General features: G+C 36.8%; 1 protein-coding gene across 1 annotated transcript in view; it reads right to left on the reverse strand.

Moving 5' to 3' along the window:
* Positions 1–14,740, reverse strand: part of BCKDHB (branched chain keto acid dehydrogenase E1 subunit beta) — a 109,596-nt gene that overhangs the window by 86,413 nt on the left and 8,443 nt on the right. Inside the window, exons 4-5 of the mRNA XM_059468572.1 lie at positions 1,718–1,851; positions 880–1,035 (exon numbers count right to left, since the gene is read on the reverse strand). Coding sequence (XP_059324555.1) covers positions 880–1,035; positions 1,718–1,851 — 290 coding nt within the window. The remainder of the gene's footprint in view (positions 1–879; positions 1,036–1,717; positions 1,852–14,740) is intronic.

Genomic DNA, 14,740 nt, shown 5'->3' on the forward strand with positions numbered 1-14,740 from the left:
AATACAAATACTGGTTCTGCTTAAATCTTCTGTATTAATCTGCCCTGAGTCATTGCTCAATGGACTGGATGCCAGCTAACCCAGAAGTACAAGTTCACAGACAAAAATTTGGTCTGGAAAAAATGAAGAGCCGGACAAACTCTCTTGGTCTGAAATGATTATATCCTGCACTCCCTTTCTCTAGGAAAGTTATCCACCCAAGCACTAGGTGTCTTCACTTCAAGGGAAGCCACCATCTTGGGCAGAAAGCTTGTCTGAAGTTCTCACTCCAAAAATCACCAAGTAGTTGAGTTTGGCAAGGACCTCCAGGGGGTCATCTGGTCCAATGCCCTTGACCAAGCAGAGGCATCCAGATCCAATTGCCTGGAATCACATGCAGACAAATTCTGAGCACCTACAAGAATGGAGACTCTGCAAATTCTCTGAGCAATCTGTGCTTCATTGTGTTCAGAAAGAACCTCTGGTGCTTCAGTTTGTGCCTACTGCCCACCACCGTCTTTCATATAAATTAATGCAATAATGCACTTGAGATGCAGAAATTTAAAAAAAATTTAAAGGAAAGTACTACTTTTTGTCAGTTTTTAGGTTCTGTACTATACTGGACACAAAACTATGTAAAATGTATCTTTGTAATGCAAAAAACCAGACAAATACAAAATGCTATGTGTACTAAAGATTGCTTCAATAATGGCTAGAAATTTTCAAACACTAACAGAGTTTAAGTTTTCTAATAGTTTTTAATTAACATATTCTGATATTTTGTTCTGGATTGACATGTACTCTTCTTCCCCTCCCTGCACCCAGACTCATTGCTAGTCAGGTCCATTATAAAACAAACAAACAAAAAAAATAATCTTCATAAAATAAGAGTTATTATACCTTTATTCCTGGACAGTGAGCAAAAAAGGCTTCTGGACTTTGAGAGTGATATAGTGCACCATGACCCACACAGCCCCACGGTGCTCTAATGGTGAGGCTTCCACAATTGAACAGATCTCCAGAGCGGTATCGATATTTGGCTGCTTCATTAACAATCTGGGAAGATTTATATACAAAAGTAACATTCAGTCCAATACCTCTAGTTATGCATCAAGACACATCAATACATGCAATGTAACTACATGATCTGTTCCATGCATGGGATTCAGAGGATGACATTAGAAGCAAAGGAATACTGTAAGTCAGCACAAAGACAAACATTTTCCAAGGCAAATCAACCAATAATTTTTTGTGTTCAAATTAGATGCCTAGGCCTCAAGGGTAGCCTTATAATCCAGTTCTTTCATCATTCTATACTGTCAATCAGCCCAGTCCAGATCTGTACTTTGTCCTGTGGACACGTGGCCAGCTGCAGCTGTATGCAGAAATGAGACTGTGTTCAGAAGACATAGGCTGTTGACTTTATGGCTGCTGAAACCAACACAGACACAAAACCAAAAATTAAAACAAACAGACAGTTGCCTCAAACCAGATCTTTCATTTCCATTATTTAATAAGACTTCAAATTGGCCATGGTACAGTTTACTGTTTACAGTCCAGTACTAGCACTGTTTGCAGTTTACGCCTGTTTACCTAAAGCATGCATAAATATTAGTAATACAGCTGTGGTTATATTTGCAAAAATTACATATTCAAACCAAGTACTAATGCTAACAGAAGAGTAATTTAAACAGATGTAAGATTTATTTTAACTGCTCTCAAATTTATTAGTACTAACCTGATCAAATGCTGGAAAAATGTAATCTGCAAATTGAATTTCTGCAATGGCTGTAGCACCTGTAACAGCAATTCCAATACCAAAGCCAACAATTCCTTGTTCACATAAAGGGGTGTTGAAAACTCTGTCTTTACCTAATAAAAAAAAAGAAAAAAAACCACACAATTCCTTTAATACAACCAGCTCTAAGCAGAAAACATTGTCCCAGAAATATTTTGCTTATAAACAAGTCACATGCAACTAAGCATATCGCTGTTTAGATGGGCTTTTTTAGGTGCAGCAACAATAACCATCCATTAGAGGTACAGATACTTTAACTTGTAACAACTTAGAGAAAGAAAAGGAAAAGTGAATGAAAGCTAAGAACAGTTCCTGTAACTTACAACGTTCTGAACACTTGAAGGAAAATTTGTTCTGACGTATTCACATTTAAACATGCATACCCCCCATGCTTATATGGGAGTGAACAATACTTACAACTGTCTTTAATAGTTTGCAATAAAGGTAAATGTTGCTTCTTTCATTTTTTTTTCCAGGCACTGACAAGTAACTGTCCCTGCTCAAAGGCAGACAGATGCCCAGGGGCGCCTGTACAAAAGCACACTGCCTCTGGCCCACACTCCCCATCGGCAGTGCCCATTCTTACCACCCTTCTCTCCCAAGGTAAGGTCACATTTACATAAGTTGCTTTGTCCCCAAGGAACTGCAGTTCCTGCTACAAACCCAAAACATTTCCTTTCATTTCTCCCCTATGGGAGTGCAAAATTTCTGTGCCACAGTAATTTCTGATCCCAAATATGCATCAATCTAATAGATGACTGCACACAAAATTGTTCAATTCATTAAATTAAAAACAAGAAGGAGTGGGAAGGAGATAAAACACCACTAAAAAATCCTGTATAAGACTTATTTACAATATTTGCCAGCAGTACTTTTCTGCCAAGGGAGTACAGCAGAAATATCTTGGTCTGCTATCAAATCTTCCTTTTAGAACACTGGGTAGACAGTAGGTTTCTATAGGAATCCATCATGCATGAAAATGCCAAGACTTCAAATTGGATGGAAAAATGTGCACAGCGCACACCAGTGGCTATGAAATAAATTAAACAATAATAAAATAATCATGAATCAACTAACCAAAAAACCAGACTGAACTAATAAGTGGGAAAGCTGTTACTAGCCGGACTTCTAATTTCAATATCTCGAAGTTCAACTATAAAAAGGAAAGCTAACAAAAGTTTTCAGAAAGGGATGATTAGGGAAAAACCATTGTCCAAGTACTTGCAATATACTAAAGGGAGGCATGTTTTACAAATCTTTAAAGGACACATCTTCCATTTTCACAGGTCACCCAGCACACCACTGTCACCCCTTGTACCCTGTCCATATGCATGTATGAATGTATAGATATATCAGTGAATATGTTTTTGGCTCTCCTTCTGCAAGAAATGCCATCAAATGATACTACAGTGTTGGTGGTTGGCTACACAAGCCAACACCAAGTCCAAAGATCTGCCACAATTGCAGGACACACCATGATTTCTCATACAAGACAGTGGAAACAAAGAGAATCCAAGATGAATTTTCCCTCTAGAGGGACCCTTCATTGTGTAAATTGTTCTCATTCCTGAAGGAGCTGTAATCTCAGTTCCTATATTGCATTCTCTGGTGCACACTCTCCATTGACAGACATCATGGCCAAAAAAAGAGGAAAAACTTCCTGTGTAAATGTGTAGCTGTCCCAGGCCTTACCACCACAACTGTGAAGTTGCAGAAGCCCTGTACCCATATCCATCTGTAACACCATAAACACTTGGCAAACACTTCCTTCCCTCCCTTTTATTTGTCTAGCATACCATGAATTAGCCATCTTGATTCCCTTCTCTTGCACTGAAACAAATTAATTTTAACTTAAAACAAATCTTATTTTAATAAACTAAAAATGTATTAACAATATAAAGACATATGGTAATGTTGGTCATTTTCTTTCCTACTTTCTACTTTCCTGCTTCTTATAAGTCCATTGGCAGATCACTATTTGTCACTTCACTTGCTTATAGCATATTTTGATCTAAGGCTTATAGCTTACCTAGCCTTGCTCTTTACTAACAGATATTTCAGAGTACACTGGAATACCCTAATACACAGATTCCATAAATAAATAAAACTCACACAAAAATTTAAATGTATTTGAACAATCCTGTAAAAGGAGCTTTTTAACTAATAATTGACATAAGCTTGAAAATTAATTCTTTAATATCAATTTAGGGTGACAAATTAATTTAAAAGCACATTAGCCCCACCACACTAGCATATAACACTATCATTCAAAATATAAAATACATCCTAATAAAACTGATGAAATATTAAATGAGAGGTATCACATTGCTATCAATGGAGTGTGATGAAATAAATGAAGTGAAAATCATTAAAGCAAAAGTGAAATGCAACAAGATAGCTGTAATGTGAGGAGTGTGAAGCACCTAATTTGGACTTTCAGGACTAAAGGTACAATTCTGAAGCACCATGACTTAAAACAGAAAAGAGTAAGCAAGGGAACTCAATGAATGAAATTTATTACTCAGAAATGGTTTTGATTGTAGCATTAAACAATAATACTGACCACTTAAAAGAAAATCCTAAAGCACTTTACTACATATTATATCAGAAAACAACTTCAGGCAGAGTTTTGAGGAGTAGGGCTTTCTTTGTAAAATCTAGCCCCTTATGAAAAAAAAAATACACATTGTTAGGATAAAACAAATATATTCATTTTCCCAAACATTAAAAATTGTATTGTGTTGCTTTAACCTTCTATTTTTATTGATAGAGCATGAAAATCATTACTAAAACTAACACAACATATTTAAATATTTAGCATTTAAATGCATTAGGCCTATGTATTTTTATCTATTTTATTTCACATTTTCTTATTTTTCACTTTTTTTCAAAACATGAAAAGGAAGCCCATTTTGATAAACCACCATTCACACCATCCTCAGCAAACTAGTTGAGTCAGACTTCAGCTGAAATCTGACTGAAGCAGACAGACAACCCAGAGATACACTTTGTGTGTCCATATTTCATTTCCTTACCAACAAAGAAACACTTCCTAAAATGGGTTCCTCCTATGATTTGCGTCAGCCACACAGCTCAAAACAAACTAACACCAGCTCAAGGAGGTGACTTGTCAGCCCAGGTGAAAGCAGCAGCTCTGCATTTTCTGCAGCCAGGTGCATCAGCCCCTGCAGAAGACATTACACTGGTGTGCATTGCAATTAACCTGCCTGGCTTCACAAACACCCCTGGTTGCAGCCACCTGAACGGGTCAGTGCCCTTTGCCAGCTACTGAGGGAAGCAATATCGCAAACATAACATAGAGGGTTGTGGGAAAATAAAGGATGATTCTTCTCATCTCTCCATCCCAATAACTAAGGAGTATGACTAGATGCATGTTCACGAAGTTAAAAAAAAACACTCTAGAAGTGTTCCCTAACAAAGAAAATCTGAAATTATGAAGAACAAACATCAAAGAAAAAAGCAATACTCGGTTCAATTTTACTTAAATAAAAAGGAGTGATCTTTGTGATTATCAGAACAAAGAGTATCCCATGAATGTTCAAATTACCACAGATCCTTTGTGTAAGAGACAAAAGCTTTAAGGCAGTCTCACAGTCATCTTCTCATTTGCCAGGAATAAAGAGTTTCATAGCAACCTAACAGAACATGTTTACAGACATTTGTAGTCGATTATTGTGCATTAATGTTTTGGCTGCTTCATCTCTATTTGTTCCAAGCCATCAGGAAAAAAGTATTTCAGGATTCTGCAACAAGTCATGTTCCTGTCTTAATTTAACTTCAAAAATGAGATATTCAAACAATATTAAAGCTCCTATAATGTTAACACACCACCCAATGCTCCAACTCTGAGGAATTTTATATCGCTCTGCACAAGTCCACCCTGGACCATTTGGGTGGTTTAGGGAGTACTGCTGGTGATTTAGCCAAAGGAGAACTGTGCTTTGTTTTCAAAATACAGCTACATCACTGGTGCGAAAAAAATGCATAACACATCTTAAAAGATGTCTGTACTGAGCAGTATTAACAATATATGTGGACAGCATTTCATTTGTCTCAATGATCTCATTGACTTCCATTTAAAACATCCATAAGAAGTCAAATAGAAAAGTCTAAGAAGTTAAATATATTAGAAGTTCAACCAAAGCAGTCAGGCTCCACATGCAGAAAGGACTGGAAAGAAAAGATGGAGTTTTTTTGGTACTCACCAGGGACTTTGTGTAGAAAATTCAAATAGGAATTATTAATTCCCAATCAGTCCTGCCTTCAAAGACCTTTTTTAACCTTAAAATATCTAGGATTTTTCACAGATGTACTTCTACATCAGTCTACTAAATTTATTTCTTAACACATTTAAAACAATCTATCCAACATTTACGCTTTCTTGGTCCCATCATCCCTTTTAACCCCATTTTACAACTGGTGACACTTGTAGTCTTCCATTTCTCTGATACTATGGAAGAGGGCAAGCCAAACAGCAAGTAAATTTTAGAGCTCCTGGGTTAACAAAAGTAGTTCTAACAACTTACTCGTTTCAATAATTTTGTTCTACCATTTTTTCTACTGATAACCTAGTCACAGTTCTCCAGCTTTAAAAAAATAGGCCCTGTTGCTCTGAAGGGAATACCAGTAAATATACATTAACTTCACAGTTTAATATAGAAATTTCCAAGCTACTTGTCCAAAGCAGGGCTTCAGGCTCACTGACACAGAGATGGTTTAACTCTCAGTCTTGAAACTTTGCACACTAAATGCTGTGTTGTTTAAAAAGCTGCTTTTTCCAGAACTATCCATGCTACAGTACTTCACCTGATGAAAAGTGATTGTATGAAAAGGATTTCATACATTGAACTTCTAAAGTTTTACCTACTGTGCATAGAATAACAAAACTTACAGAATTTAGCTATATTCCTCTCCTGTTCTTCCCTAACCTTGTATCCTGCAAAAGTCAAGAACATTTGTGTGTGCCCAAACATTTGTAACAGGCTTAAAGGACCCAGCCATGCCTCTGGTATAACTCAGCCAACCCCAGGGCTGAGTGACCAGGTCTCAGCCCTCAGTCAAGTCAGTGTAAAGTCCCAAGTCACGTGCAGTGAGCTGGTCTGTTAATAGAAGAAATACATGTATCCACACACACTGTGTACACACTGCCTATGCCTTCAAAACTATTTCAACATTTCATTACCTTGAATTAAAAAGTCATTCAAATTTTGACTATTTAGCAACTAAGTACATCACATTCCCATTATATTTTCCTTAAATATTCCAAAAATTCACATTATGGCAGTAAGATACAAAAGTTAGTACAAAAAAACATACTGCCAAAATCTGTGAGCAACTGACATCAGGGTCAGAAATGAGATTTGCATGCAATAACCTAAATTAGCTTCTTCCTATTTTGCTGCTGCAAAATCCACTATCATGCTCTATTTCGCAACAAAGGAGCTGACTTCCTATTCTAGTTTTAGACAGAAGTTTCTAGACAGAAGTTTTGAAGATCAAATGACAGATAAGTCTTTCTTACTTGGTTTCACTTGTTCACAGGTGATTATGCTTCATTTGGGGCAAAAACAGAAAAACCCACAAAAAATGCATTCTTCTGAACCACTTGTCACCCCTGTGTTGCCCAAAGTAAAGGACACCTGTTCTGCCTGGCAACTGGTAAGAACAGGAATTCTTTACAGGTTTATATTATATGTCACTGACATATCCAACACTTGAGAAAAGCTCTTCAAGTAATTTGGAAATTTAGAACAGCTGAAAGATATATTTTCCTTTTAAGTCTTCCCCAGTTACTAAATCATACATTTGAAGAAACATGAATGTTTGAACTAGCAGTTCTAGCTCAAAGTGTTCTCAACAAGACATTCTTTGACCTAAGATGATGCATTTTTCTTCTAAGAGCTTATTAGATCACAAGTACACTTTCACCTCCTCTCCCCCAAGATTCCCTCAGGAGAAAAGCCTGTTTACTGCATTTGCATTTAACCCTCACTCTCACTGACTACAAATACAAATCAGTCAGGAGAACTGCTGAAGTACAAAGAAAAGGTTACCATGGACAGAAATTTTTATAATCTGCACAGTTACCAAATTTCAGCTTTGGAAAGAAAACTTTCTACTAAAACTTAGTAAATTCTGAAAGTTCACAGCATGAATATAAGATTAATAATGTCCTTGTCAGGCTTACAGAATTTTGGATTAAAGAAGACCCAGAAAAACTCCATAGATACCTCTGCCTTCCTAAAGCAAAGAGTGAAGATTTCATTTTTAGCCCTCTCCCCCAGTTCAGATTTCCTGTCATTTGTGACAAACTAGCAGCCACTGAAAGCTAAAGAATAAAACAAAAATATTAAAATATATTATGTTATTCTCTCCCTTTCTCAGGGAAGAAGTGGGACGAGTTGGGGGAGGTTAATTCAAAGCTTTGGCTCTAGCTTTGAATGCTGGTAACCTTGCAAGTCATTTAATCCTCCCACAATGGAAGAGCAGCCAAGCAGTAATATGAACAGGGGGAGGAGCAGATTCTTTTCAGGTATACAGTGTCAAGTGAAAGAATGATGCAAAAAAGTAAACGAATTATAAAAAAGAAAGAATCTTCACTATGACAGTAGTCACATGGTGGAATAAGCTGTCCCAAGAGGTTGTAGAAGCTCCTGCCTTGCACATGTTCAAAACTCACCTGGACAAGATCACAAGCAAACTAAACTCTGTGTTGAGTACTGACTGGTTCTAAACAGATGACTTTCAAGGTCATCTCCTTACATCTCTCTATGGTTTATTAACAGCCCCAAGCAGGGCTTCATGCTGACTGCCAAAACTTTTTATGCTTGTCCTTTTTACCTGGCTTGTTCATGGAAGCAATTCATGACATCAATAAAATAGTACTCAGTCAGATCCATACTCTTAGGAAAATATTTAAAAAGATGCTCACATCTCAGTGGCAGATTTCCTCACAAGAATTTCTTTTTAGTTTTCTAAGAGACTCTTGGAGGAAGAGGAGGTGAAAGAGTAGTTGTGATCTAATGAGCTCTTGGAAGGAAAACACATCATCTTGAGTAAGAGAATGACTCGCTGAGGACACTTTGAGCTGGAACTGCTACTTTAAACATTCATGCAGGCTGCCCACTGCACACTGAAATCCTCCTCATCATCTGGCTCACACACCCAGTGGCAGCCTAAATAAAAAAAAGAGCAATGCCTAACTGGACAAAGCATTCAAATATTCTTCCAGCTATGATTAACAACATTCCTTTGTCAACTACAAAAAACTTTTGCTGCGTGAGAAGCACACTTGCAGAAAAGCATAACTGGCATACAGTTTGACATGAGAAGATATGCCAGACGAAGCTATGCCCCAAAATTGACATCTACCAAATACTTATAGGTGAGTATATGCAGAGGACAACATACCAGCTTAAATTACAAGGCTTAGGTCAGTTCCATGCATTTTCACATCGTCTGCAACATGACATGACATGACAGAGATCCAACAGGAAACACAACAGTTGTCAAAGCTAATTTTTGCAACCTGTCAATGAAAATTCTCCTGTAATAAGCTGCACACACCATGTGGATGACAAATCAAGAAGTAGGCAAAAATGTTAAATAATACCAGTTACCCTCTCTCACATTCCTCAGTATCGGTAGTGTAGATGTATTTTATAGTAAATGTGAAAGCATGCTGGATCTACCTGGAATTGTGAAGCAAGTATTCTTAAAACAAGAGCAAGGATTTCATGCTGCTGTAGAAGTACTCAGGAGCAAAGAGCTCAATGACCAGAAACCTGCAGTAATGAAAACCATCTTACAAATCTCACTGGTAACCGTGCCTGGCCTTTTATAATGCAAAGCATGTGCAAGGGGAAAATTAATAAAGTAGTCTATACTTGGTGCTTCCATCTAAGTGTGAAAACCCTGTGCCAGGTTTTGAGGATTTAATAATGTTTCTGCAAACTAAAAAGAAAAGAGATCTTCTATAATAAATGACTAGCAGGTTATATCAAGCTGGTCACTGAAAGATGGCTCTGAATCAAGTCAAAATAAGATTAACCTGCACCTCAAAGTGCTTCTGCTGCAAATCTGGGTAAACAATTCCCAAACTTGGATACTACTCTTGATTTTTTTCCACCCTTTCAGGCTTCAAGCAAATTACTTCCAAGAAAACTCTTGAGAGTTTTATTCCCTGTAATAAAGCCTGCAGAACCTTCTTAAATTGAAATTACCACCCTCTTACCACCAAACTCAGAGTAGAAAAAACAGCAGACATATTGAACTAACCCCAGCTGATGAGTGGGATAAATAAACATACAGATAAACAGAGGGAATCACAGGACTAACCAAAGAAATTGAGAATCATTTCATTCCACCTAAGGAATTGCAAAGGCATAAAGAGAGATGTCTAAAAGAAAGTACACAAAATGTGCTTCTGACCTCATATTAACACAGACTGCAAAGACTAGTTATGCTCATCAATTCCATCTTGGGTCTTTAATACATAAAGTTTCATCCTCCTCGACATGATATTATCAAAATACTGTTTTTACATGATTCACTACAAGTATTTTCTGAAGTGGAAAATTCCATTTTTATGAAGTTCAGCAGCACATACTTTTTTGCCCAGCAATCTATCTTGAAATATCTTAAAAATGTGAGAACAGCTTTCTCTTTTTACTCTACACTGAATATCAAGTTCTATATTAAAAAATATATTCCTTATCTTTCCCTCAAACAGGTTTAAAACATAGGCAAAGAAACATAATAAGTATTAGCAAGCCCCAAATAAATAAAATACAGTTTTCACAGCAGGCACACTATCAGAACAATTAAAAAGAAAAGGAAAACACAACTAAAATAAAAGCCATTTAGCTACAACAGTGACTGATTTATATTATTATCCCACAGATAAAAAACATGTAGAAAGACATACTACATTTTACCAAGTTTTTACATTTTACCAAGTTTTCAAATAACTTTCCTTCTAACTGTAAATCTTCAAAAAAGAATTGGCTATTTAAGATGAAAATGAACAAAATGTACTATTGCGTAATGAGTCCGGAACACATTCTCCAGATGTTACTGATCAAAGACATTTATATAAATCAGAACAAATCCAGGTCTTGCCAAACTGTTCTGGAAGAACCAGGCAAGCAAACTGCAGAATTCTTCACTTAAATCTATGCAAAAAGAAATAAGGATAACCAAACCCCAGGCTATTTAGGTTTTACTCAATCTACACACAAGTAGTCATTTTGAACTCTGAATGAAATGTTCCACCCTTAGCTTACATCCATGATGTCAAAAATTCTGAACTCCTTCCTTCTACCACATGCAATGTTTTAGAAAGGACCAGTACCTGTGCCAAAGAAGAAACATGTTTCTCCAGCAAGCTTGTAGTCTGCTTTTAAGCATCAAGATAACATTTTTCTATCTGCTTATAGAGAGAAGCCCTAACATTTATGCTACTTTAGGCTGAGTTTTTCCTCTTCCTCATAATAGTCTATGGTTACGTTCTAAAGAATGTAAAAAACACCATGATTACTGATTCAAAATTCCACATAAAAACCTCAGAGTGTCTTCCCACCTGTTGAATTAAGACCCACCTACTAGTAGCTTTTGGGAGGCAGAACACACTGTCTTAATATATTGCATTACAGCCCATCCAAATTGTGTTCTTGTACTTCTTACCTTTGCACTGTAACATTTGGCACCACAGAAACCCAGAATCTCCATTAACAGATATCTGCTACCTTACCAGTCAATTAAGCGTGGTCTACACAATAAAAAACTTCGTGAAATCACTACCAAAAATATACACAATATAAACATTTTAAAGTATTTTATGTATTTTGGAGGCAAACTATCAGAATTGCTTTAAAAACAACCCTATACTATATATACTCCTATTAGCTCAACTTCAAAAGGTTCTCCCATCATTTCATGCTACTAAAAGCCATCAGGACCTTAAGCAGTTTTTGCAAGCACATCCAAACTTCAGCCAACAACCTTCACCAAATACCATAAAAACATGTGAACAACTCTATCTTCTCACTCATGCTTTCCTCCATAGGCTTTATTTAAAACACAGAACTTGCTTTCAGGAGTTCTCTATAGCTAAAGCTCATAGAATAATATTATGCTCAAGCAAATACTTATCTTCAAAGAATGACTACTATTTTTTTAGAAAAGCTGGTGCCCTTTGGGCATGGCTAAGTACAGCCATCTCCTGGCTAAATAAACAAAGACTTATGAATTAGTTTACTGGACTATAAATAAACTATTGATTTACTGAGAATGAAGTGTTCCCTGAAAACTCACACAGGTGTTTACATCTTAGACACAAGATCTACAGAATAACAACCAGGGATTACAGTGGATCAGTTGTTGTAAATAAACATTATTGCTCAAGACAAGCTAGCATTATCTTGGGATGTAAGAACAGAGAGCTGTAAGCAACCAGGTTTTACTCAATAAAACACATGAGTAAAGTATCCAGTTTTGGATGCCCTATATCTTCCAGCTGCAGCAACCAGAGTTGAGAGAAATTGATCAATAAAGAAAAGCTTCAAATCATAACAATAATCCTGCACTGGGACCATATGTGTAGGAAAGCCAGAGAAACTTCACCACTGAAGGCTAAAAACAGCCTTTGCCAGTTGATGTGTCCTAAAACATACCCTGTGCTTCAGAAAGAAAATATTGTAAGGAGGAGAGAAAGAAAAGAAAAACAAATATGGAAGTGATAAATAAAATCATTATTAAAGCATCCAGCTGATTGCTAATGTGGCTAGGTCATCCTGACATAAGGAACATAAGGATACTATTTTCTTTCACAGCTACAACTGTGGTTTCATATGTAGTTCAGTTACTTGCTTTTTGCTGAGTTTGAAACTTGCCACAGGGGAAATTTCTGATTCAACTCTCCCTGTCCTCACAGGATTCAATACAAGTGTTACCTCTTCTCCTGATGTTCCTTTTTTGCCTGTAATTTATCAGTTTGCAAGAGAATATCCTGAACTTAGTTAAGAGACAGAAATTAGTGTTTACCATCTGCTCCCCATCTATTTCACACTTTTTTAAATCTATGGTTTGGAAGAAAATAATCCTAGCAGCTATATTTACACTCCTAGCTGCATCAAAATAATAACAATAATAATAAAGCACAGGAAGGATTATATATAAAAAAAATCCTATAAACTTGAAAATATTAGGGGAAAAAGAGAATTAAATTTCAAGTTACTTGTGCATTCCCCTTCCACTCTACATAACAAAACTGTAAAATGAGTAAGGAGAAAACAACGAAGCTGCTTATTACACATTTACTACTATCTGCATGTATTAATGTCTCTAGCCATGTGTGTACCTCAGTATTACCTAAAAGGAAATGATCTGAGATTGATTTTGTTTTATCCTACGTACATATAGGAGTGACACACAGTTGTTCTTACCAAGTTTCATTTTATCAAGCATCCACCCAGCAAAGAATTAGTGGCTGCACAGCAGTAGATTAGAAAAAAAACTTGGGGACTAAATCAGGCTGACAAACTGACAGCCAACACTGCATTGCTAATAAAGGTGGCAAACATCCCTCTAGAACATTTCAGCAGTGTTACACAGAAACCTTGGGGAAAGCACTCTGTTCTAATTGACTGTGTTTGAGGGTATCATAAGCTGCTGTGGGCACTACATCTCTGTGTGCACTGAGACACAAAAAGAGGGGAACAGCAATAACAGAGACCAAACAGAATAGATAAAAAATAAAAAGCCATGAGTCAAAAACTCTCCAATCAGTGATGGAACATTAACCAGAAAGGAAGAACCCTATCTTCCTCTTGTTCATGCTGTGATCACACAGAGGATCCCAAACAGTGAGACATTAACCACACGAGCAAAAGACAAATTCATTCCAAAATATTTCAAAAGAACAACTGCTGCTGTATCTTCACAAAGATCAGCTTTGGCATCTCAGTCAACTCTTTGTGAAGTAAGTTCAGAACTCCTGAGGGACATCATTAGGCCAAGTCTCTTACACCCTGGGCAAGCATTTGCTTCTGGTAGAAGATACCACAGTGACATCCTCTTGGAACTGAGACAATCTTTGAAATAAAAACTCCCATTCAATGTATTCACATTCTACCTGTATTTGCAAATAATTGCAAGGGAATTAAAATAGCATTATTCAGGAATTCCCTACTGAAAAGTAAAAGACTCATTTACACTACTCTTTCAGTCAAAAATAATTTTCAATAACTCAAAAACTTAGAAAACAATCTATTCAGGCCTGTAAATACTAATCTACTAATTTATCTAACTTATACAGTCACCTAGACTCCTTTGATGGCAAACAGAAGGACATTCCATGACAAGGAACTGCAGATTGCTGCACAATAGGGAACTGAGTGGAACCTCAAAAAGTATGCAAACTTCATCTGAAAAAGTGAACATACACACCAAAATAAGTCAGCTCCTACTCAAGCACTGCGATGGGGAAAGACCTGCCAAGCTCACCTTTCTTCTGTTGGACTCTCAGAGTTCTGAGCAAGGACTGATCCTATTCCACAATCTCAAAATATCAAGCTATGAAATAGTCAGAAAGCTCCTGATCCTTACCCTTGCTAAGGACAATCTTTTGACATGGCAGCAAGTGCACATTTAGATTCTCCCTTCAAGTGCAGACCAGAATTGTATGAAAGAAAAATCACCACAGAGGCCAAATGACCACAGAGGCACTTAGAGATCAGGAAACCCTCAAGCTGTAGGTGTATGTAATTTTCACTTCTTAGCCACAGTAGGATAGAGAGGTCTTTTTCTTTTTTTTTTTAGTTATTCAAAAAACACCTGCCCTAGCATTCTTCTGAGTTACATCACTATTGCCAATCACTATGTCTGCTATTCTTATTTCTCAGTCTTCACTTCTGTCCAATTTCTCCACTTGTACCTGTGTTT

The sequence above is a fragment of the Ammospiza nelsoni genome, chromosome 3 (genome assembly GCF_027579445.1).
Source record: "Ammospiza nelsoni isolate bAmmNel1 chromosome 3, bAmmNel1.pri, whole genome shotgun sequence".
In the NCBI taxonomy this organism is placed as follows: domain Eukaryota; kingdom Metazoa; phylum Chordata; class Aves; order Passeriformes; family Passerellidae; genus Ammospiza; species Ammospiza nelsoni.